General features: G+C 48.1%; 2 protein-coding genes across 9 annotated transcripts in view; both read right to left on the reverse strand.

Annotated features, from left to right (window-relative positions):
* The window catches only part of LOC108293385 (complement C1q and tumor necrosis factor-related protein 9A), a 16,591-nt gene extending 13,489 nt beyond the window's left edge, over nt 1-3,102 (reverse strand). Inside the window, exon 1 of one of the 3 annotated variants that reach the window (XM_037733533.1) lies at nt 3,043-3,102. The gene's annotated coding sequence lies outside the window, so the exon portion shown is untranslated. Of the gene's footprint in view, nt 1-694; nt 780-3,042 lie in introns of those variants that run through there. The other 2 variants (XM_017514720.2, XM_037733532.1) reach the window with 2 other exon arrangements.
* Nucleotides 1-24,630, reverse strand: part of SPATA13 (spermatogenesis associated 13) — a 335,263-nt gene that overhangs the window by 13,489 nt on the left and 297,144 nt on the right. For 5 of the 6 annotated variants that reach the window (XM_037733529.1, XM_037733530.1, XM_037733528.1 and 2 more), the window contains 8 exons: nt 23,509-23,688; nt 22,958-23,143; nt 20,706-20,885; nt 18,975-19,207; nt 15,385-15,514; nt 12,594-12,966; nt 10,084-10,158; nt 3,043-7,679 (listed from right to left, as the gene is read on the reverse strand). In XM_037733529.1, coding sequence (XP_037589457.1) covers nt 7,504-7,679; nt 10,084-10,158; nt 12,594-12,966; nt 15,385-15,514; nt 18,975-19,207; nt 20,706-20,885; nt 22,958-23,143; nt 23,509-23,688 — 1,533 coding nt within the window. In that variant the 3' untranslated portion in view covers nt 3,043-7,503. Of the gene's footprint in view, nt 1-3,042; nt 7,684-10,083; nt 10,159-12,593; nt 12,967-15,384; nt 15,515-18,974; nt 19,208-20,705; nt 20,886-22,957; nt 23,144-23,508; nt 23,689-24,630 lie in introns of all 6 variants that reach the window. The other variant, XM_037733531.1, reaches the window with a different exon arrangement.

Here is a 24,630-nt window from a genome sequence, read left to right on the forward strand (position 1 = left end):
AAAAAAAAAAAAAAAAAGATTATTGATTTATCCAAACTAACATTTAATACAAACCTGCTAGAAATCAACGGAGTGATTTCTACCGGGTTTCCAAAGTTCAGAGCCTCAGCTTCCTCCTGCTTATACTGGAAAGGATGAATTAACGCCCTCCCAGCTCAGACAGTCTAAGGGTCCAAATAGCTCTAGGGTGCTTTCATCAAATACATTGGCTTCCATGCACTCTATATATTGTAACTTTATACATTTCTTCTTCAACATATATTGATGGTTTTTTTCCTATACTGTAAATTAGCATAGCCATAAATATGAAAATGTATGCAATTTGAATATGATAAACCTGATCAAGGAAAAAAAAGTATACATTGAAATTTGTGCAAAATAATCTATAAGCTTCTCTGGAAAGCTCTCTTAAAAAGATTCAGTATTCTCATGACTTATTCTATGGTTTTTATCTCTCCTTCTAGCCAATTGCAGAGTTCTAGCAGAACTTCAAAATCTGCTTTTATCTCCTCTGAAGCCTTTTCCGCAAGAATGAATTTTGAAAGTGGCTTACGCTTTCCTACCCAAAACTCTATAGACATCTGACTCTTTTGCAAATAACTAAGCAGGATTATCCCACAGATAATATAAGCGCTGTTTTAGGATCTAGATGCCTTAAATTGACTGTAAAGAAATCCTTTCCTAATGCACTTACCTGAACCTCAGGACTGCAGGCTGGACCCAGGTACTGTGCAAACCAGGAATCAAGGGCCAGCTAAATAAAATCAGCCTTCCTGCCATACAACTCCCTAGTGGATATGTCGGCAAAATAGCAGGAAGGGGAGGGAACAGGGGAAGGGCGAGATGTCTTGGAAGAGCTTCAAGAATTACAGCCACACTTGAGTCAAGTAGCATCTTCTACCAGCACCACTTTGTTTAGAAAAGTTAGCTCTTTTTGAATGAAATGAGGGAATATCTTCAAGAGGAGTCTGAAGGAAGGAGTGCTCCAGGCAGGTTTCTTTTTCTGAGTGATGTTCACGGCTTTGCTTCAGTGCTTCTCCCTGACCTTGGGGTAATTAACGCGGCAACACAACAAAACTGAAGGCTATTGACAGCGGCTGGGTCTCATTTGGATCCCGCACGATTAGAATTCTATCGCTTAATTAGATTTTCAGTGTCGTCATTCCTTATGATTTTCGGCATTTGCGTAGGTATGGGTTCAGTGCCCATTCCCCTGTCACTCACAATCACACACTCCACCTGCCGCGGAGAACGCGGTGCAGCCATTTGTTCAATGCCGGTAATCATGGGTTCACTTTCCTCGTATCTAGTAACATTTATCCAAAATTAACGAATCTCTTCCAGAGGACAGAGGAGCCCAGCCCAGTTTCCCGAGGTGCGGCGGAGCACCGAGCTGGAGCAGAGGCCACGTGGGAGCAGGGTGTGCCCCAGCTCGGCGGCGCCAACTCCCTCCCCCCTTACTCGCACCGTGCCTCAGTTTCCCTGTCAGTGCAGCAGACGTGACAATGCCGAGGTCCCAGGCGGCGGGATCCAACTAGTAAAATAAGCGGGATCTGGCTTCTCCCGGGCACCCCGTAGACCGCCACGCCTCTGGGTGGCTAAATGCACGGAGCCCCTGAGTCTCGGCGCGGCTAGGGGCTCTCGACAGCTCTGACCGGGCTGCCCTGGGCCCGCGCCGCCTCGCCTTGCCTCGCCTCCGACCCCCAGCACCGCAGGCGACCCCGACGGAATGCGCGTCCCCGACCTCCCGCTGGGGACACCTGTCCCGCCGCCTGGCCCCTTCCAGCCTCCCGCGCCTCTGCCCCTGGGGAGCTCCGGGACAGGACCGCCCGCGCAGCCTGCCGGCCTCGACCAGAGCCAGGAAGGAGTGCCCCAGGCAGGTTTCTTTTTCTTTCTTTTCTTTTCTTTTCTTTTTTTTTAAACAGGGTTTCACCACGTTGGTCAGGCTGGTTTTGAACTCCTGACCTCACGTGGCCCGCCCGCCTTGGCCTCCAAAGTGCTTGGATTACAGGCGTGAGCCACCACGCCCGGTAGGTTTCTTTTTCAAAGTGTTCATACCTTTGCTTCAGTGCTTCTCCCTAATCTAGGGGTAATTACGCGGCAGCACCACAAAACCGAAGGCTGCGGACGGAGCCAGCGAGGGAAGCCCAGCCTCGGGCCTCCGCCCGCCTCGCCCTCCCCTTGCCAGGCTGGCCCACGTCTGCACACTCCGGCCCAGCCACGCGGAGAGGCTTCCAGAACCTGACCTGCGCCCCGCTTTGTTAGCACCCAGCCACCCCGCGGGCTCGTCCCCCTCCGGGACCCTGCCTGGGCCTGGCGTCCTTGGGAAGCCGGCTCAGGAGTCGGGACCCTGGCCCCCTGCTCGCAGGGGACAGGGCTCCATCCCGCGGGCGCTTCCTCGCCGCAGCGCCTCCAGCCTCCAGGGCTGCGTGGCCAGGCTCAGCTCGGTTCACTCCAGCTTCCCCGCCTCGCCAGTGCGGAGTAGGGGCGCGCCAATGCTAGGTCAACTCCCCACCACTCGCCTGGAACCAAATGCCACCGCCCTCTCACTCCCTCCTGTACAAGGTGCCACTATGCGCTGCCCTACGGGTTCTGGGGCTGGCCCCCGCCCCACCCTAACGACCGCTCCTCTCCAGTGCAGCCCGAGGGGGAGCAGGTCGCTCTGGGAAGCAGGTGGATGTTAAGAGTAAACGAAAAGTGGGGATTAGCCACTTGGCAACCTTCATAGGAATCCTCTGATTACAGCCACGGCAAACAATGAGCTGTTGACTTAGCTTTTCTGAGCTGTTAATTAGAGAAGGAAATCCTAATCTACCCACCCCAACGGCCTAGTGAGCAGAGCCACTAGCACAGCTCCTGCGGCAGGGCCTAGCCTTCAGGGGCAGTCAGAGGGCGCAGTCTGTTCTGTTGTCCTCTCCGTCATCCCTAGCAAAAGCGGCCCCATCCCACTGCTCCCTTCCACATCCCACTTACTCCAAGGACGTTTCTCAAGCCAGGGGGCCCTCCTAGGCTGCCCTGCAGCCCTCCTCCTTCCACACATACCCAGTGGTTACGTGGAGCTCCTGCATGGATGATTGTTGCTGCCGACAAGTCTAGGGACATCAGGAGAGCAGAGGAGTTATAAACCCCAGAAGCTCCCGCACCCAGCTCTCCACTTCCTCCTTCTAAAGGCTGCTGCTCAAATGCATCAGCAGAATCAGTTTGGCAAATTAATTTTAATATATAAAACAACAAATATAGATTCACAGCATTTAAAAAATCAAATAACGTTGTAAATAATTTCTTTTTACAAAAAACTTCATTCAACAAAAATACATATCAAGTTACATCAATCTTGTACACCATACTTCAGCTGTCAACAGCGAATTCCTCAGTTAAGAAGTCCCACCCTTTGACCTATATAGATGACATCATCTTGAAGTTAATGAGCTAAAAGGTTGCCCAAAGCCTTGCAAAGTAGATAAGCAAGTCATACACAATGGATGGACACTAATAATTACAAAAAAAGATTAGAAATAAAGTATTTTCTAAATACAAAATGTCAATGCCTGTGAGATAACTAAAGGCAGCAATGTAAAGTATTGTTGTAGCTAAGTAAACCTACATCAAATATTTAAGCTTTTGCTATTTTTCCTTCAAGATAAGTCATGTTCCACTTATTTTTCCAAAGCCTTTTGAAATCCACTTTGATTGCATCCTGAAAACAACACTGCTAGCCAAGGGAAACTTCAATAGCGAGAACGGTTTGCAGATTCAGTTATTACGGGAAAGCTGGGTCTGCTGGCAGTTTCACCTAGTTGATTGGGTCCCACATCCCTGGCCTGTGAGTTAGTGAAAGGACATTTCTTCATACTTCTTGGCATTGTCTGTTGAGGGTCACTTGTAGGTTTCGTCTCTCCTTGACAAGCAATAGTGCAGAAATACTCCCCCAACTCCAGGTAATTACGCTGTTCTATTCTGGCTAGGACACCAAGTCGATCTGTACAAAGGAATATCAGCAATTTGGTTTGCAGAGATTTCCACCTGATAAAAAGCTGAGTCAGCTGGCTTTTACAAAATATTTACATTGTGAACCAAATTTTGAATTAAATGCCCTTTTGTGTCTAGATAATAGTCATGTAGGATGTGGGGATTTCCTGAACAAGCATGGGATCGATTTTTATCTAGGCTAGGTATGAAAAGGCACAATATTCAGAAATAGTGTTTGATGGTGGTGAAATGTTTACAAAATCAGATCTACCCATGGGACACAAAAATCAGATCTAAGGAAAATAAACCACGTGGCTGGTATCCCAGGGAAGCTCCGGCAGACTAGTGCCGCCCTCTTTCTAGTCTGCAGGCCAAAGACCAAAGAAGCTATTGCTCAGGATTCTGCAAACATTCAATTTTATGATTTTAGAATTGCTTGCAATCTACTGCAAGGCTGTTATAGGTTTTAGGCATGATCAAAATTGGGAAGATTGCTTTTGACCCCAGGCTATTTCAACTGTCTTCCAACAAAGGTGACAAATTCTGAGATGTGAATAGGTAAAAGTCATCAAAATGTTGTCATCTTTTCTTTTTTTGGCCAATCTATAATATGTAATGTAAGGTGAAAAAGAGAGAAAGGCAGAGGCTGGAGTGAGCCAGATTCCCAAAGAAATTCATACACTGTCCATGGAGGAGGGTCTCTGTTCCCTTTTTTTTTTTCCAAGTGGAACATGTGACTCAAATCAGGAAGGAATTTTGGCAAACAGAAAATGAGAATACTTGAGCCTTCCATCCTTTGAAGAACTCAAGCATGTGGTAATAATAACCAAGCCAGACATACGGATTTTCAAGAAGTCAAAGGATGTTCTAACCTTTTAAAAATGTTAACAGTTTTCAAAATCACCAGTACATCCAAGTAGGATCTACCTAGGAGAGAGATTTAATCGACTGACCCTCACGCTGTATAAAACTGACTGGGGCAACCTCAGGACTTGAATTGAACCTGACTTAACAAAAACACGTCCTGGTATTCATGATTCTGTGTTAGGAAGTCTGTGGAGGTAGGTGGGAACCGGAGGTTAGGGCTCAGCTGGAAAATAAATTAGAACTGGCCACAAAATGTAAAGCATTTCTTCACTACCCATGAATAATATCAGGAAATGGAAGCCCTAAGACTGACTCTTCGCTTAAACTGGATCCTCACAGAAAATGTAACGTAAGCAAACGATTCTCTTTACTTCCTTAAACTAATTCTCTTATATTTAAAACAATTTGTTCAAAATGCTGTACATACAAACCACTCTAGCACAGAGACCCCTACAGTTATTGCTGAGGTGTGCAGGAAAAGCATATGAAGTATAGCTTCCAAAATACACCACTGTATTTTGTTAGTAAAAAGTTCAGTTCTATAAACAGGACTACCGTTGGCATGTCTGTTGGAGAAGGAAACACACACCCCCCGACACGCCACAGCGCCTCTTCAGAAGCTCCTTCCTGCAGCAGCTTCGGTCTCAGGAGACTCCAGGCGGCATGACAGTCCACAGAAGCAACCCAGGAGCTGTCAGCCATGGGGCACAGTAACCCTCGGCAATGCTGCACTAAGCATGTGTGCCAAGGTGGCACAGCAGGGCCATCAGCTGTCACAGAATTTGTTCCAAGGGTCCACCCGAGAGGGCCAATGTTATTTTTTCTTGATGCATGATGCCACCCCTCAGGACTGGCTCTGCATGTGGGGGGCTGCAGGGGGGGAACGGAGGAGGCACACACCTGGAATCTGAATACACCTTTGTCTTTGACGTTGCAGATTTGTTTATTCTCAAACACGGGCCTGTTAGAAAAAAGAACTTTCTAAGAGTCACATACAAAAATGAGCTTCTCAAATAGAAATCCACTAACAGTGTAACACGTATCTCCTGTCCAGGGCATTGAGCAGGTTGAAAGGGCATCTTTCTTGCAGAGCCTGCCTTCTCTAGACATGGTTAAGAGTTATGTCATGAAAATACGCAACACAGACAAAGAAAAGGAGATGATTATCTGCAGGCGTCAGCGCACGTGGCCTTTGTTAATAAGGACTGCTGTCTCCGAGCCTAGATATTTTGTGCAGGTCTCTTTTATAAAGAACAAGTCCTCAGAAGCCTGCTGACATGCTCCGGTGGCACGGTTATGCCCCACTGTTTGGGTTTATGTGATAAAGGCACCTTCCGATTCCCAAGAAGCAGGACTGCTTTGCCTCTCTTTGCGACTTCGTTGGTAAGAATGACGTCAGCAGCAGTGCGGCTCTTTGAGACTGCCTTCCAACCAGTGTATTTTCACGTTCACTGTATCACATATATTAAATGAGCTTTTATATTGCAAACAGTTGTCTGAATGGCAGGCAGTCTTTTTTTTTTTTTTAATTTTTCCCCTGAAGACAGAGTCTCGCTTTATCACCCAGGCTGAAATGCAGTGGTGAGATGTCGGCTCATTGCAACCTCCACCTCCCAGGTTCAAGAGATTCTTCTGCCTAAGCCTCCTGAGTAGCTGGGATTACAGGCATGCACCACCATACCCAGCTAATTTTTGTATTTTTGGTAGAGACTGGGTTTTGCCATGTCAGCCAGGCTGGTCTTGAACTCCTGACCTCAGGTGATCCACCTGCCTTGGCCTCCCAAAGTGCTGGGATTACAGGTGTGAGCCACCGTGCCCAGCCTTGAATGGCAGTTTCTTAGGTTACAGTATGTGGGCTAGACGTGATTTCCACTCGGAGTTACTCAAGGCGTGCAGGTAGGAGGGAACCTGATTTTGAGACAAAGCCAGTGTGCAGTAGGATTTCTCCACCCTTGCCTGAAAAGCCGTTGATTCTTAAGGATGTGTAAGTCACTGCACTGAGGACTGCAATGCAAGGTGACAGACACACCATGTTTCACTCCACTTCGCCTGCAGGAAGAGGAAACTTGCAAGATGACGTTTGTGCTACCATTCATCATCTGTGTGGACACCGACAGTGCCGGAACACCATGGTTGGCTCCACGGCAGCTGTAGGTCCCCAGTATTACAGAGGGGAGACAGAGCTCACTTTCTAAGTGTGACCAGACATGCGTAGCACTGCATCAACCCTGCCTGGACGACATCCTTGAAAATCGAATGCAGAAGTGATCCTCTAACCTCATCACTCCTTAGGAACTGCAAAGCCCTAGATGCTGTGTTTGGACCTGCAGCAGGCATGTGCTCATCAGCAGCAGGGGTGGCTGCAGCTGCTGCCTCACCATTCACTCTAGAGCACAGTACCGAGTCCCACGTCTCGGCCATGCACAGCGGGTCATGGGGGTTTTTGTGCAGGATAAAGCTGTGTGTCGTGACCCTCTCCTCCCTTCCGCAAAGGCAGCTGGGTCTCCAAAGACTGAAGGTGAGTCCACGACTTTCTCTCCTTCCTTGATCCCAAAAGGGAAGTTTTTATCACTGGGTCAAAGAAACTTTCCCTGGATTGAAGGATACAAGAAACAAAGACAGTTCTCCTCTTGACAGCCACCTCCGTGGAAACGCGGCCTCCCGTTTTCATTTCCGGAACGGAGTGAGCCTATTGAAGGTGTGCCAGAAGAAGGAGGGCTTCCTCTTGGGTTCTGCCAGGCCAAAGACCTGCTGCTGGGGGACGCTGGTGGGCACAGTGACATGGCGCTGGTGGATGGGGTGCAGGCTCTGGTGCGGTGGGGCCACGGGGCACCCGCTGTAGCCTAACTCGGGAGGGGAGAGAGATGGAACAGGGATTGAGGGTCACTTGTTAACCCAAAAGGAAAAAAATAAAAATGCTCAGACTTCAAATCCAAGTTCTTAGCTAATTCTTTTTCCTTCTTTCTTTCTTTTTTTTTGGACACAGGGTCTCACTCTGTTGCCCAGGCTGGAGTGCAGTGGGGCGATCTTGGATCACTGCAACCTCTACCTCAAAGGCTCAAGTGATCCTCCCACCTCAGCCTCCCAAGTAGCTAGACCTACAAGTGTATGTCACCACCCCAAGCTAATTTTATATTTTTGTAGAGAGCTCATTCTTCATTCACATTAACCAAAAAAGGTCCCAGTAGCTACACTTGTTACGTTCAGGTACTCTGTGTGAATCTTGACACGGTCTCTGTCACTGAGATCTCCCAAAGAGCCTCCAACAAGGGTATTATGACCACAACTTGACAAGAAAAGAAACTGCCAGGCCACACAGCAGGAAGTGGCAGAATCTGAGCCAGACAGGCAGTCAAGGTGAATAGCAATAAAATGCTCTAACCGGAAGTCTGGAGCGTATGCTGCCTCAGCCCAAATCCTTCTGTGCCATTTATCAGCTGGGATTACTAGGGAAATTACTTGATTTCTCTGTGCCTTGGTTCCCCAATCCCTAAAATGGGGACTGCAGTACCTAAAGGCTTGCTATGAGAATTAAATGAATTAATACAAGTGCTTAGAACTGTACCCCCAATACCTAATCACTCTAATCAAAACTTCCCTGGATAGGTATTTTCAATCTGTGCAGAGGTAATTTAGAAGGTTTATTAAAATTAGCAATTAGATCGAAAGGTAACTGTGTAAACATCAGCATGGCACGAAGAAGGTTGGCTCTGGAAGCAGGCAGGCCTTGGTTCAGAATCTGCCCCTGCCCCTGACCTGCCAGAAGACTCATCCTATCTCCCAGGGTGGCAGAAAGGAAGAAATCAGGTGAGCCAGGCACAGCATCCTGGTGGCCACCTGTCGATGTCAGCAGTCCTTCCATTCTTGAGCTCGGCTGCTGGGTGAGTGACTCTCAGAAGATATGGACAGAAAATAAACTATTCTTAAAAACTGATTTACTAGTCATCTGACATTAGAAGTGGAAATTTAAAAAAATAACATGGGATTTTCTGTCTTAAAGCTATTTGTAACTTAGTGGGGAAAAGAAGTTCTGCATTTGCATGGAGGAAACAGGAGTGCTAAGTGTGGTTTGGGGAATGAGCTCTTCCTGGCTCTTTAGTCGGTGGCCTGTTGCAGTTCTGGGATTCACTGCCCTTGTTTTTGCACTTGCAGTCAGGAAAATACCAAAAGAGGTAAATTTCATAGGGTAAACCTCCCCCTCGTATTTTTTTTTGTGAGACAGAGTCTCGCTCTGCTGCCAGGCTGGAGTACAGTGGTGCGATCTCGGCTCACTGCAACCCCTGCCTCCTTCAAGCGATTCTCCTGCCTCAGCTTCCCAAGTAGCTGGAACTATAGGCACACGCCACAGCGCCCAGGTAATTTTTCTGTTTTGTTTTGTATTTTTAGTAGAGACGGAGTTTCACCACTTGGCCAGAATAATGGCAATCTCTTGATCTCGTGATCCGCCCGCCTCCGCGTCCCAAAGTGCTGGGATTACAGGTGTGAGCCACCGTGCCTGGCCAGTAAATCCCTTTGAAAGTTGAAAGATGACTGGAATAAAGTTTCTAAGAATGCAGAGCATATTTTTTTGGGAAAAAAAAATCCTCATTATTGAATTCCTGTTAGGCCAGATCATCTGCATTACCTGCAGTGTGGACAAATCTTAGTGCATCAGAACCCCTGGGTATGAGGCCTGTGCATCAGCATTTTGAATAGCTGCCCGGGAATTCTAACGTGCATGGAGGTTAGGGAATCACTGCCCTAAATCAGCTCACATGTCTTTTTTTGTCTAACCCCTTGCCTGATGTACCGAACCTTTACATCTTTTTCTTACTTAAACGAGACTGTCTCCAGCCTACGGCTGACAAACAGTTTGGGGTTGGAGATTTTGTTCTCTTATGCCCAAAAGATGCAAGAGTCCTTGGTTTGCCTCAGACTGGTGATGCGTGTGACCTGGTGGCTTACAGCATTAGCCCTCCAGGGAGGGGAGTGAAGGCCCCCGGGCAGGTAAGGAGGCCCACCATCCTCTGGCAGCACTTCTGAAGGTTTCCTATGCCCACATTCCAATGGGGGCAAACACTGATGCACATTCAAGACCAAACGCAGGCCACCTTCACCTGCCTCTGTTCTGGACCTGCCCTTTTGAGTTCTAACTCCTACTGTCCCCCTTGCTCCAAGCCGGTCACAGGCTGACAACTTGGGGTATATTTCCCATTTTCATGAGAATACTGAGAGGCATTAAGGAGACAAAGCCTTCCCATAACTTACCTTTTGACTTTCCATGTCCTGCCTTTTGAGCATTTAACATGGCAAGTTTCTTCTGGTTTTCTGAAATTTCCATTCCTGCATTTAGAAATAAATGTGATACATATTCAGAACACGTGGACATGTTTCAGAGCAAAACCTGCATCACATCCCATGTTAGCATTGAGGTTATCCCCACAACCTGAGACAAAGAACCCAGACAGGTTGAAGATCGGAAAAGAGGAGGTCCTGAAGATTATCACCGCGGTGGCCATGTGATTGTCCTGCAAATTGTTCAGATGGTTTGGAGGGTGAAATTGGGGGGTGCTCATGACGATGCAGAATATCTGTGTGAAGTCTGACACCCCTGGGCAAACGTTCACACAGGGTCATCCCAACTGGAACCCTAAATGATGAGGCCCCGGGAGGAAAGAACAGAGGAAAGGGTCCCAAGGCCTGTTCGCCCATGCGCTATGAGAGCTTTGCACATTAGAAGTTCCACCCTGAACAAAGGCACCACGTGAGTAGTGGGAAGCAGATTCTATACCCCGGCAGTGTCAGTGTGTCCTGAGCCTTCCCTCACTGTAAAGTCCCATAGCATGTGACAGTGTCAGTGTGTAGCGCGTGAACTGGGTGAAACAAGAGTCACTGCATATAAGATGAGGCAACCCTTAGCCTGACAGGACATGGGGAAGAAGGAAGGAAGGACAGAGCTGAGTGGCCAGGGCTGGGTGCTGGGGCCCTGCCTTCCCCCGCAGGAAACCTTCCTCTTGGAGGCATGTAATCGCCCCAGCTTGGCACAGCTGACCTGGGCCCTGTGTCTGTGACTCATGCTGCCTGACGTGCTCCTGAGGCTCCCTCTCTACCTTTGCCCACTCCGCTCCCCTGGTCATGACTCCTTCACATGCCCACCATCTGTCCTGGACTGTCCTGACATCGGGCACGGGGAGCATCACAGGGCAAAGGGCTTCACATCAGGCCCCTCGTTTCCTTTCTATTGAGAGGTATCGCTGAAACTGTGTAGGATGCCCCCCCACCCCCCATAAATAGTGCCACCTTCCGGAATCCAAACACTCTGACTTACAGATGACTTCAGGGCCTACACTAGACAACGTCACATGACGAGTAAAACTAAGATTTTGTGGCTCTGCATTTTGCATTTTAGTAACGGTCATCTGCAAATGAATCCTGGGCATGAGAGAGTGATCGGCCCTATTCCAGTGGGGCCCTGGAGTCTGCACCAATCATCGATGGCCGTTGCTGGGAATCAGATTTCCTCTTAGTCTAAAGGACACCCTGACACTTGGTGTAAGGGGCTGCCTGTGATGTGGGGAGCTCTGTATCTTGGAGTGGCCCAAGTCCAGGCTAGCGTCCACCCACTGAGTGTTTCCAACTAGATGGATCCCAGCTTTGCTTTAGCCTGATCGACTTGTAAATCCCTCCAACTCCACTGCAGAATCTCACAAAACCTCCTGTGGGTGAGACCCAATTCTGTAGCCAAGTCTAGAGCCAGTGGCTGGGAAGGACAGAAAAAGCACCTCCTGGTTTTCAGTTCTGCCATCCTCATGGCAGTGGGCAAGGGTGGGGAGGGGTGTATGCTGGCCCCGCTCCATCCTGGACCACGGCTTTTGAGGGCTGGGCTCACTTGGGCTGCAGGGATGAACATCCTCCACTGTGGCACCCTGACTTCCATTCAACAGATTGTGCCCCAAACCCTAAAGAGCTTGGGAGGCACTGAAAGGGGGGCACAGAGACTGTGGGTGCCACCATCCTTAATGCCAGGCATAGCGGCTTGGGTTTCATGGGACCACACGGAACCTCCAGGTTAGCAGAAGCTGGGAAGACAAACCAAAGAAGTATGAATGTAACACTGGGGGTGAAGGATCGTTGCCTTAACTGCAATGGATGGCACAGCATCCTGAGTTTCATAGGGAGAGATGGGGAGTGTGCGGGTGGGCTGCTGGGTGTGGATCCTCTGTGGCAGAGGCACAATGAAGGGACTGCACAGGCGCAGCCAAAGGGGAGGCCGAGGCCTCCAGAATCACGTGATACTTCTGATGGCCTGAGTGATGGTCACCACAGTGGGGCTCCATCTCTGGGGTCACAATGAGCTGCTTTTATTTATTATTTATTCTTCATACCCTGCATGTGGCATCCAAAGTGCTCAATTTAAATGTTATATGACCACAGTGCCAGAGTGGGCCAGTTCCATAAGCCTCAACTTTCTCATCTATATAGTGGGTATTAACAGTAACCACTTCATAGGGATTCAATGAGACAATCTCTATAAACGGGCCACAGAATGTCTGGCGCAAGGTAAATACTGAATAAATGTTGGCTGTAGTAACTACATCTGACACGGTCTATCTCATAAGCACATTCAGAGGTAGTCAGGGTTTGCAGATCCCGTCTTTTCCCCATGGTGGGATTCGGCTCTGAGGGAGAGGGCTGGGAGAGCAGACCCGTGGGGCTGGAGAAGGAAGCTATTCCAGCAAGCAGAGGCAAAGGCGCCTGCAGGGCCAAGGGCTGCTCACCCAACTCCTGGTCCTCCTGCACCCGCCTCCTCTCATCTGCACAGGCCTGCAGCCACCTTGCCTTGTCTTCTTGTTTTTTGGCACAAAACAAGTGAACCTCATCCGTGGTCCTACTGACAAGCTTGAAGGCATTTTTCACGCTGAGGTTGCAGTCCTTGTCGCGCCCGTCCTCCAGGTCCACGAGCTCCATGTCATCCATGTCCAGCCGGCCCTTGTAGTACAGCATGTCCCTGCGCAGCAGGTCCTTCTTGCAGGACACCAGCTGGTGGTCAAACAGGAAGAACGTCCGCTGCTGGCTCTTGCCCTGCTTAGTGATTTTGGTCAGTTCCCCAGAATGAATCAATTCTGAGCTTCGGTCTAAGATATCCAGTCCCTGGAAGGATGAAAACACACCTTTAATCTTCCAATTCTAGCATAGCTGCAGTCCTAGCCACTTAGAAAGCCGAGGTGGGAGGATCGTTTGAGGACAGGACTTTGAGACCAGTCTGAGCAAACATAGCGAGACCCCATCTAAATTATCCGGGCATGGTGGCACACGCCTGTAGTCTTAGCTACACAGAGGCTGATGGAGGGAGGATCCCCTGAGCCCAGGAGTGTGGGGCTGCAGTGAGTGGTGATCATGCCAGTACACTCCAGCCTGAGGGGCACGGCAAGACCCTTCTCTTAAAAAACAAGACAAATCAAAACAAACAACAACAACAAAAAAAACTCCAAATTCTGATTCCTTGGGTGGAAGAGACTCCTGACACAGAATGGTTCTCAGATTTTCTAGTTACCTGAGACTGCCCACCACCTGTCCCCATTCAGAAGCGGGCAGGGTCTCACAGCTTATTTATTAATAAATCTGGGTTTACTGGTCTCCTGGTGCCTGAAATTTTTCTTTTTTTCCTACTCACTAGGAAAATGTGATGGTGCCTCTGTGTTAGCTAAGGGATCTTCCTTGCCTGAAGCCTCTGGTAAGAAGCATGCTGAATTAATGAAACCCAGTCAAGATCTGAAACAGCAGCTGACCCAAATGAGCCTCCGAGAATAAGAGTGCACTAGGCTTCTATGTAACAGAGTGTTCATGTAGGGGACATAGGGCCGTGATTATGGAGCTGACAGCTGTGTTGATGCATGGCAGCTCCCTGGAACTGCAGCTTGTTTAGGATCATAGAAACAAAAGGCCCGATGGTAACTTGTCAGCAAGAAATCAACTTCTGACAAATTATCCCCTAAACGTCAGTGTCCAAAATCAGAAAGAACCCACCCCTTACAATATTTAGATGGAATCTAATCCAATGTTACTTTATGGTATTTGGTATGACACTGGCCCTCGTTATAGAAGATTGGATTCTCCCTTAATCCCACTCATACACAATATTTTTTGGAGCCAAAGAGCCTGACTCCAAAACAGTTCTATTTACTTGCTCAGAGCAATTCTGTGCCCTAGATTCTTCACTTACGAAATAAGAGAGTTGGACTCAGTGTTCTCTGAGATCCTGCCCAAATGCCAGAAGTCTGTAAGGCCCTTGAAATGTACGTGTTTCTGTCTAATTTTCACCACCTATAAGCTACTTCAGTTAAAAACCTAACTTCTTGCTCCAAACTTTCTCAATGCTCTGGACAGTGGGTTCTGACCAATTAAATAATAGATGTAAAATCAACGTAGCTTGGTCTAAAAACAATCTGCATGGCATCTGCTTGTTGTTCTTGATAATGGCTGTAGAGCTTGGTAGTCAACAGCATGGACTTGGAAGCCAGGGTGCCTGCCTGGGTTTGAGTCCACCTCTGCTACTTTTGAGCTGTGTGGTCTTGGGCAAGTTATTTAACCTTTCTGTGCTTCAGTTTTCCTATCTGTTAAATGGTTATAATAAAGGTGCTTACTTCATAGGATTGTGGAGACGTTAAATGAGTTCACGTATGTACAAACGGCTCAGACCAGTGCCAGCCAAACATGTGGCAAACACATACAGGTGCTAGCTATTATCACTGTTGTTTTTATAAAGAGAGAGAGAGAGAGAATTCGTTGGACCATTATTATAGGCACTGTATTTGTACTGTCTTCCCTTTGAGATGGAGTCTTGCTGTTACCCAGGCTAGAGTGCAGTGGTGTGATCTAGGCTCACTGCAGCCTCAACCTCCTAGGTTCAAGTGATCCTTCCAACTCAGCCTTCTGAGTAGCCAGGACTTCGGGTGTATGCCACCACGCCCAGCTGAATTTTTAAATTTTTTTGTAAAGATAGGGTCTTGGCATGTTGCCCAGGCTAGTCTCAAACTCCTGGGCTCATGAGATTCTCACACTTTGGCCTCCCAAAGTGTTGGGACTACAGATGTGAGCTGCTGTGACTGGCCTATACTGTCTTATAACATGCTCCCGGTAGCCTATGAGGTAGCTAATATTTTCCTCCACAACTGATAAGATAAAAAAATTAATCTTGCCCAGATCGTATAGGATTCACATGTGAGCAGGGACTCCAGGGTCCCCCAGACTTCCACTACTATACTATGTGGCTGCATCTGAATTGTCCTCTACTATCCATGGAGTCCCTCTACCAGGAGAGACAGAGGCTTAGCAAAAAATTAACTGCAGATGCTCTTCAGATTTTATTGCTTATGGGCATCAGGTATAAAGTAGCCGATTGTTAAATTCAACAATACGCCTCAAAATACATTTACCATTAATGCTATACATACCATTAAAGCCGAGAACATAAGCTACTGATCATAGGATTTTAAAGTGTGTCTGCACCAGATCAAAGGTGCAGGATGGGCCAGTGGCATGGGGTCATGCGGGGTATTCCCCACTTACCTCCCAGCCCACGATGGACACCTGCCAGCGAGCTATCTTGTCGATGCTCTCCAGCTTGCGCTTGCGCTCATTGATCAGACAAGCCACGTTCTTCATGGCCTCGTACGCTGCCTTGATGTTGCTGTAATCACTGCAAGATGGGAGGTTCGTATCAATCACATGGCATGCACCTTACAAATGCGGACTGGCAAAATAACTCACGGGGGCGCTTCTTCCTAAACGACTGGAATAGACAGGCTGGCATTTACATCACAGCCACTGCTTCCCTTTTTCTTGTTCCCCCATGAAAGGACTACACTCTGCATAGGTTAAGGGAGCTGACCCAGTGCATTTCAGAATTCTTTGGAATAAAAATGTTTTCACTCACTTCCCAGAAATCACAATGAATGACGGTAAATGCCACAGTAAATAAGTTTTAGTCATAGTGACAATGGGCAACTTTCATTAATACAGAAAGGATATCTCTCTTATGGCTTTGATTCTCATACAACTACTCTTGTTACATAAAGCACTTTAAAAATCACTAATCGTTTCCAAGGGTGACAATTTGCTCTGAGTCTCATCTTTTATGCTGTGTGGGAAAGGAGAGGAGAGGACAGGAGTCTGAAGTGGTACGTTACGGAATGCTAGCATGGCATTCGCCTCACCAACACATCTTCCTTTCTGGTGCTTTCCATCTGCCACAGTCACACCAAGCCAAAATGTTCACCCCAGCAGGCCCCTGCTCCCAAGCCCACTAAAATTGTAGGCACAGGAAGAGCAGAAGCTACAGGTCCAGTGTACACACAGGCTGGCACAGAGCATGTCCAGTATCTGCAAGCTTCACAATCACGTTTTGCTCAGCGTTAATAATGGGGGGCCGGGGAGACCAACCATCCAGCCAACGAGCTGCATTTTCCACTTTCCCCTGGCAACTTAGAGGACAGACAGGGCCACTGCACCACAACCAGAATGAATGAGAATCCTTCTGCACAACCATGGGAAAGCCTTGAAAGCAGATTCTATTGTCTATTTACCAAACACAATTCAACTCAGCTCCTGGGAAGTCCCCAGACGCTGCCCACACTAAGCAGACCTGCTGTCTTCAGAGAGGCCCATTCACACTCAGAAGTGGGGCAGAGAGCAGGAGCAAGAATGACACCAGGGGCTGCCAAAATCATGGACACTGAGCCCCCAAAGAGGCCTCTAGCAATGAAGAAAGGGTGCACATTAAGTTTTTCTGGACAGAACTGAGTTGTAATGATTTTTTTTTTAAAGATTTTTTGCTTTGTTTTACTTAAGACAAGAAAATGAACTTTTTGTCATGTCGACTAATTTTTATTTTGAAAAAGCTAAAATCTGCAAATACTCTTGTTGAAAAATGCCCTTAAAGGAGAAAAAGCAACTTCTGAAGAGTGAGGTGTGGGCTTCTGGACCCAGCTTTCCCATCTCAGAACGTACGAAGCTGCCTGCCCACATCTTTCAAGAAGTCTTTGCTTCTTAATTCTCTTACTTATCGTCTCTGGCTCTGGGCTCCTCATCCTGCCATCAAGACATTTTCTTAAAAATGTCTTCAAAAACTTGTAAAAGACATTTACAACTAAAAAATATTTTTTCTTCAATTTTATGGCTTTCTTGACTTCCCTGTTTTTTTTCCGATGAACTTTTCTGATTTCTCCATTAGAATAAGAAAGAAATATATAGCTCTCTCTTCTTTTATCTATCTCAATGAACTGCTTTCTCTAATTCCTTTAGACCTAACACCCATATGTAGAGTCTATTGTTCTGTGACCTGCTCTCATTCTTATTCTTTACTTTCCAATCTACCAATCTAATTGTAAGAAGGTTCCATTCTTTTTTTTTTTTTTTTTTTTTTTTGACAAAGTCCCGCTCTGGCTAGAATGCAGTGTCGCGATTTCGGCTCGCTGCAATCTCCGCCTCTGGGGTTCAAGCGATTCTCGTGCCTCAGCCTCCCAAGTAGCTAGGATTACAGGCAGCTACCACCACGTCTGGCTAATTTTTGTGTTTTAGTAGAGATAGGGTTTTAACCATGTTGGCCAGGCTGGTCTCAAACTCCTGACTTCAGGTGATCCATCTGCCTCGGCTTCCCAAAGTGCTGGGATTACAGGTATGTGCCACCGTGCCTGGCCAGAAGCTTCCCTTTACAAGTCTGTCTCTTCACAGGAGTTCAGAGGCAGAGAGGACAAAAGAATAATGATTCACTCTCCACTGCCTGCAGGGAGATATTTAACTGCTGAAACCGATAACTGTTGTGGTTTGCCATAGAAATTTCCTCCTGGTACAATCCCTTCCCGCTTCCTCTTCTCATTAGGACCCTCTGTGATGACCCACTGCTAGTAAAGGTAAAGACTTTGTGTCAGGGGCATGGACCTTGGTTTGATTCTCATCTAAAATGGTCAGCTTTAGCCTAGACCCTTGCACCCCTGTGTGGCCTAGCTTGGAGCCTGGCACATAGGAGCTGCTCTATGATTGTCCTGTCCCTGCTGGCCAGATGAGAACTCAGCAATTAGCCAAGCACTGCCAGCTTGAGGCACCAGACAGGTGGGCTGCACTGTGGGGACACTTTTCCATGGCATGGAAAATGGGCATGCACATTCCAATGCTGAATGGGTGACATGCCTGATGCATAACCACACAAAAGCTTCTATGCACACATGAAATGACAGTTGGCTATTAAGGAAACACAGGATAACTTCTGGCTCCCCCAGAAGAGATCATATGGCTAGAGAACAAGGGCCTGAGAAGAATCCAGAAATAACCACAGCAGGTAATAACGACGGAGAGAGTGTGTATTGTGTTGCTTGTTGTTCAGAAGCTGAAATTCAAACAACAGAAGTGTTGTGAGTAAGAAGAGCTTGGTTAGGTGCCAAGGAAGCTCGAAGGGAGACGCAACATTCAGGTATGCATGGAAGGAAGCCCTGTGCTCCCAAGAGGAGGGAACGGGGCGAAGAGCAGGGAGTCGGCACCCCGGTGGGGAAGGAGCGGCTCAGGGCGCAGCGGGCACCCAGTGCCCTGGTCTTCTCAGCAGCTCTGTATGGACTCCCACCCCTGACATTCCACACTCTTTATAGTTCAAGCTTGTGTATGCCTTCACCCCTTCTATGTTGCTAAGTAGAGATTGCTTAGCAACAACTAACTTTAGGTAAGTCAAAATAACGTAACGTTTCTGCCATAAAGAATCCTGCTCTGAGCTGAGCTGCCGTGCATCAACGCCATGGGTACAGGAGAGAACGAAAGTCGTGGCTTCCATTCACACTGGTTTGTTTCCCTCAGAAAGGGTCTTTACTAACCACTGAGGACGCAAAGGCACGTTTATAAAATACAGATAAGCAAAATAAGGAGTAACAACACAACAGAAGTCCCTGTGTGCTCTCGGCACAGCTCACGAAGGATGCTCGTGTCTTCACAGCTCTCGGAGCGGACGTTCTGGAGCCTCTCCAATCACTCTGTTTCAATAGTTAATTGCACACAGGCTCAACAATCTGAAAACTGCTCCCATGGAGCGCCCAGTTTGTTAAGATCGACACTGACGCCCATCTATCACTGCTTGGGTTAAGAGCTGCCTACAGGAAGCAGCAGCAGCCGCTCACCTGTGTTCCTGCGTGGTGTACTTGAGCAGCTCGGCCAGCTGCAGCGGGTATTTGCAGATCTTCTGCACCGGTGTGAGCAGGAACCCGTCGATGGCGATGTCGATCATCTGCTGCAGCAGGCGGCAGGCTTCGAAGAAGTGTCTGTACTTGCCCTGCTGCATGAGGTTGGCCAGCTCCAGGCAGGCACCCGGGTGGTTATTGCAGTACTCGGAGTAGATGGCGAAGCCCTCTTGCTGGGAAGAAAGAGGACAGCTTCGTCAGCTTCTGGGGTGGCTCTGGGCCAGGACAAAGACAGCGGCACCTCAGCCCTCTCTAAGGGACACTCCTAGAAAAGAGGGAGATGGACTTCTGCAAAGGACAGGGCATGACATCTGCTGGCGGCCAAGCTGCCCTGCATACCTCTACATACCTCTCACCTCTACATACCTCTCCTTTCTTGGCTCAGCTGCCCTGTGGGGGATGCAGGGTGGGGTTTCCAGAAGCGTACTGGGCCGGCAGGAAGGGGCGCTTCGGCAGGCTCCTGAGGGGGCTGAGGGCGAGGCTGCCCTAGGACTCTGCAGCCTGGTCTCCTCCCAGCCTGCCTTGCACTCACCGTGGACGGTGGGGAGCAGGGGGAGCAGGGCCTCTAACGTCCCCCTCCACAAATTCTTTCAACTCAGCTAAAGCAGCTTTGATGGCTGCTTATTCTTTGTTTGCAACTAGTCTTGTCAGGTTTTCCTCAAAAAACGCACCTCTCTTCCCATTTCCCTGCTGTCACCCTGGCTGGGCCTGCCACGGCCCCCTCGTTGGTGGCAGCAGTACTCCCCCATCCTCAGTGTGAGACCCACCTTCCTAAGGCCATCACCTGGCCTCCAGCCTGGCCTGAGCTGACTCCTGCAGGAACCTTCTGCATGGGCCACACAAGGAGGCCTGTGACAATGTCCCAGATATGCCCAGGTCACCCATGGGGCCCAACCTCCAACTGACTTACCACAAAAACATTATGCCCAGCCACTTAAAACCTTTCTGCCCCAGAGGACTCTAGACAGTACTGAGCCCAGCACCCAGGAAGTGAAGGAGGTGGTGAGGCTGCCATGGTTATTACTACTCTTACTGTTCCCTTGCTGTTTGGGCTGGAACTAAAACCTTCCTCTGAAATCCTGTAGCAGTAAGTAACAGTCAATCATAAGTTAAAAAGGGACAAATGCATGTTACTATCACAGGAAGGTTCCGAGACAGTTACAGTATACACGCCTGGGTGCTAGAGCCACTTGCTGGGTCTGCCTTCTCAGCTGCCTCTTGCTGCTGTGTGGCCCTGGGTTACTTACGCTCTGGGCCTCAGTTTCTCATCAAGGACGCGGGAGAGATAATCATATCTGCCTCACAGCAATAAACAAGCCAATAAAAGAAAACCCTGAAAACAGTGCCTGAAATGTAATTCACACTTACTGGATATTATTAGGAAGGACTCCATAGTTCTTACAGCATAATCCTTAGAAATTTTTAAAAAGTAATTACTCCAAATGTAACCCCCTAATTCCAGACTACATAAAAGGATTTTGAAAAAATGAATTTGGGACATTTAGACAAGATTAACTATATAGATTTAGTTTATATGATAACCAGGCATCTCCTTTCTATGGAAGATTCATCTAGCAAACCATAAAACAAAAGAGACTCCTGTGTTTAGTGGACATGCATTTCCAAATGATGTAACCAGATGTTATGAATAACGAAGTAAAGGTGACGCACATGTTGAAGAAAGCAAGATCCTATTTCACTTAAATGAGGTTCCTCTTTGTTGTACTGTTTCTCAAGGTCTTTCAGAAACTTTCTTTGGAATTTGTAAATATCTTCAATGTTTCCAAAAATAGTGGCAAGCTGCGCAACAGTGAACATCGCTGTGTGCTTGCGGCACTGTCGGATATATCCCTGCAAAACACAGAAGCAATCGTTTTTATTTGAAATCCAAATAAATTATTTGAATAGTATAGCTTTTGCCGGCCCAAAGCCATGACCTTGGAATGAATTTTAATTAAAGGAAATTATTTTAACCTCTATGGGTCTCTGGCGAGGTCATCGGACTTCAGTGACTGCAATTTGCCAGAGGTGTTAAGTAAGAAGGTGTTAAAATAAGAAGAAAGCCAAAAGGCTCGTGCGGTTGGATTTAGGATCCAATAAACCATATAATGTTTCCAGAAACAAGTTTCAAATACCAAAGCTCAAAAATTAGTGTCGTCACACGCTTTTCCAAACTTTTAAGAAAATCATTCTCCCATCCATTAATTCCATTTCACAGCCCAGGAGACTTGTCCAATGCAGAATGTCATGCTTGCTGAACAGCTCACACAGCTCTGTGCACGGTCCGTCAGGGCACAGAGCCAAAAACCTCTTCCCCACCAGCATCGCCTTGCCATGGACAGCACCCATCTGTAGGTCTTTAATCTGAGGCCTGCACTAATTAATAATCTATGTGCAACACCATGGCTATACTATGGCTTCAGAGGAGCTAGTGGGATAAGAGGAAAAGGCAGTGCATACATGTAACAGCTAACTCAAAGAGTTATCACGTCATTCAACAGAATGAACTGAGCATAGAGAAAAATACATACCAATGACTAGTTGGTATGAATTTTAACAGGAAAACAATATAATGTAATAGTTCAGAGGAGGACAGGTTCTGGGGCAGACTTCCTGGGTTTAAATCCAACCCACCACTTCTGTGTGCCTTGGTTTCCCCATCGGCACTGGGGACTAACAGGACCGGCCCAGTGAGAATGCTGTGTTAGCTGTGTTCATCCAGGTAAGGGGTGCCAGACAGTCAGTGCTCAGTCATCACGAGCAGCTCCTGTCATTTCCCTAAATGGCACTGCAGAACTGCTGCTTTCGCCACACACTCATACAGAACGAGATGGCTGGCTCACAGGAGCTCATCACTGGCATGTCCACACGGCTGGCTAATCCGAGTAGAGAACACGCATTCTCTGACTTCAACTTGTCTTCAGCACTGAATGGTCAGCGTTGAATTGATAGTGCGGGCATCAGCATTCACAGCCACGAAGGCTGCAGTGGGCAGACAGGGCGAACAGCAGTGTGGCGTGATGCTCGTACGTGATCCACAGAAGCACAAAATACCATGGGAGGACAAAACCCTCCCAGGAGCACCTCCGCTCACGGCAAGTTCTCTGAAATCAGGACAAGACTATCAAATAGAATTTGTTGCCAAATAGAATAGCATGCACTAGTGTATAGCCTTGGATATAACCAATATAAATCCAGCATTTTTTTCCCATCTGTGTCTAAATGACTGAGGATCTCATCTGTGAGTCAGTGATGAGATGCAGTGGTGTACGGATAGTGACAAACCTTTGACTCTTTGTAAAGTCAAGTGAGGGTTTTGCCTTCCATGAAAGCCATTCTTTTCAATTAATCTCAGCAATTAGGTCCTGAGAGAGAGAGCTGCAGAGTACACTTAAGAGAGGGGCGGGGCACACTGGCTCATGCCTCTCATCCCAGCACTTTGAGAAAGCAAGGCGGGAGGATCACTTGAGTCCAAGAGTTTGTGACCAGCCTTGGCAACATAGTGAAACCCTGTCTCCATATACAATTTAGAAAATTAGCTGGGCGTGGTGGTGCATGCCTGTGGTCCTAGCTACTCGGGAGGCTGAGGAGGGAGGATTGCTTAAAGCTCAGGAGTTTGAGATTACAGTGAGCTATAATGACACCACTCTACTCCAGTCTGGGTGACAGAGTAAGACCCTCTCTCTAAGAAAAGCCCTGTCTCTGAAAAGAGACCGTAACTCTAAAAAACCTCCGCCAACAGCTAGGACAGCTACAGCACGCAGGCCTAGCAGTGCAGACAGCAGGGGCGGAGAAATGAGCAGTGGACAAGTGTGTACACGTGGGAGTCTGACGGGGTGGGGGGTGGAGGTGGGGAGAAAGCCCAGGCACCCCACGCAGCCTCGCACGGTGGCCCTCAGTGAGGTCCTGGCCTGGCGTCCCACCTCGCAGATGTCCCTGAGGTGTTTGATGTACACCCGCTCGGTGTCCATGATCTCTCGGATGACGTTGGTCCGCATCTGCTGCTTGTTCTCGCAGTGTCTGTGGCGGCTCTGGCTGGCCTCCTCGTCCTGCTCCTCGCTGGGAGTGCTGCTGGAGTTTTCTGACAGCTCTTCCTGATTCACTCGCAACTGCAACCCACACACAGGAGACAGGTGACTTGGGGCGGGGGAGGGCGGCATGGAGCAGGTACCTCCCAGGTTCCCACCTTCCCGTGACCAGCTGGGAAGGTAGCCTGGCCCTCACCTGAGTCTTGTGGCCTCAGCAGGGTCACAGCTGTGCCAGAAGGCACCAGGACCACAGAGAAACACTGAGCTTGCCTTCCTTAACATTTTTGCTCCAACCCAGCCTAATTTCTTATAGATGCGACTTGCATGTCAGATTCCAAACAATTACAAAAGAGCTGCTAACCCGGGATAAAGGGCGAGCTCTGACCGGAAAGGATCCTCCAGCCCCTACAGATACTTTGGAAAAGCTGCAAGTGCCCCACACTTACTCTGACAAAGCTTGCAGGGAACCAGGCTTCCTTATCTTCGCTGCGGCCCCACCACCAGTCCTTGTTGGAGGCTTCCAAAACCTGGATGACATCCCCAGCTTTGAAGCCCAGTTCCTGGTCGTCCATGGTCACATGGTCCCACAGGGCTTCTGCGCAGACCACATTGCCATCACTGATCAGCTGAAAGGAGACAGTGGGGTGTGCTCAGCACAGAGCATGGGGGAGGCGGGAGGGGGGCGGTGTGGGTCAGTGAGGGGGCTGCTAGGTGCCTCTCTCAGGGTGATGCTGGAATCCTCTCACTTGGATATACTGGTGGCATTTGGTCTACAATGACTGTGTGAATGGTTATACACAGAGAACCCAGGAGAACAACTAAGAAAAAACAAAGTCAAGTGGGCATCTCTACCTGCTTTTAAAGAAAGCCCTTAGGCTGGGCATAGTGGCTCATACCTGTAATCTCAGCACTTTGGGAGGCTGAGGTGGGTGGATCACCTGAGGTCAAGAGTTTGAGACCAGCCCGACCAACATGGTGAAATGCTATCTCTATTAAAAATACCAAATTAACCAAGTGTGGTGGCACGTGCCTGTAATCCCAGCTACTTGGGAGGCTGAGGCAGGAGAATTACTTGAACCTGGGAGGCAGAGGTTGCAGTGAGCTGAGATTACACTACTGCACTCCAGCCTGGGCAACAAGAGCAAAATGCAAGAAAAAAGGGAGGGAGGGAGGGAGGCAGGCAGGTAAGCCCCTTTTTAAAAAAAACATAAGTCACTCACTTAGCAGCAGGTCAGTTTTCTATCGAACTTAAATTCTGAAATATTTGTTCCAAAAATGGTTTCTGGGCAGCCATTCTAGATGTCACAGAGCCAAGCCTACTAAAGCTATGCACATATGCTACTGGACGTTCCTCACATCTCCCTCTCGTGTGGATCACTCATACTTTATTCAAAATTCGAGTAAGTTTTGCAGCTTTTTAGTTGATAGCAATTAAAGAGAACATAGCATAATCTTGAGACAGTTAACAAAGTCAGGAACAGATGTGGCTCCTCCATCCTCTGGCCGTAGGAGCAGGTGATTTTGCACATCTCCTTAGCACCCAAGGAGACACATCACTGGCGATCTCA

The sequence above is a fragment of the Cebus imitator genome, unplaced genomic scaffold (genome assembly GCF_001604975.1).
Source record: "Cebus imitator isolate Cc_AM_T3 unplaced genomic scaffold, Cebus_imitator-1.0 Scaffold536, whole genome shotgun sequence".
Lineage (NCBI taxonomy): Eukaryota > Metazoa > Chordata > Mammalia > Primates > Cebidae > Cebus > Cebus imitator.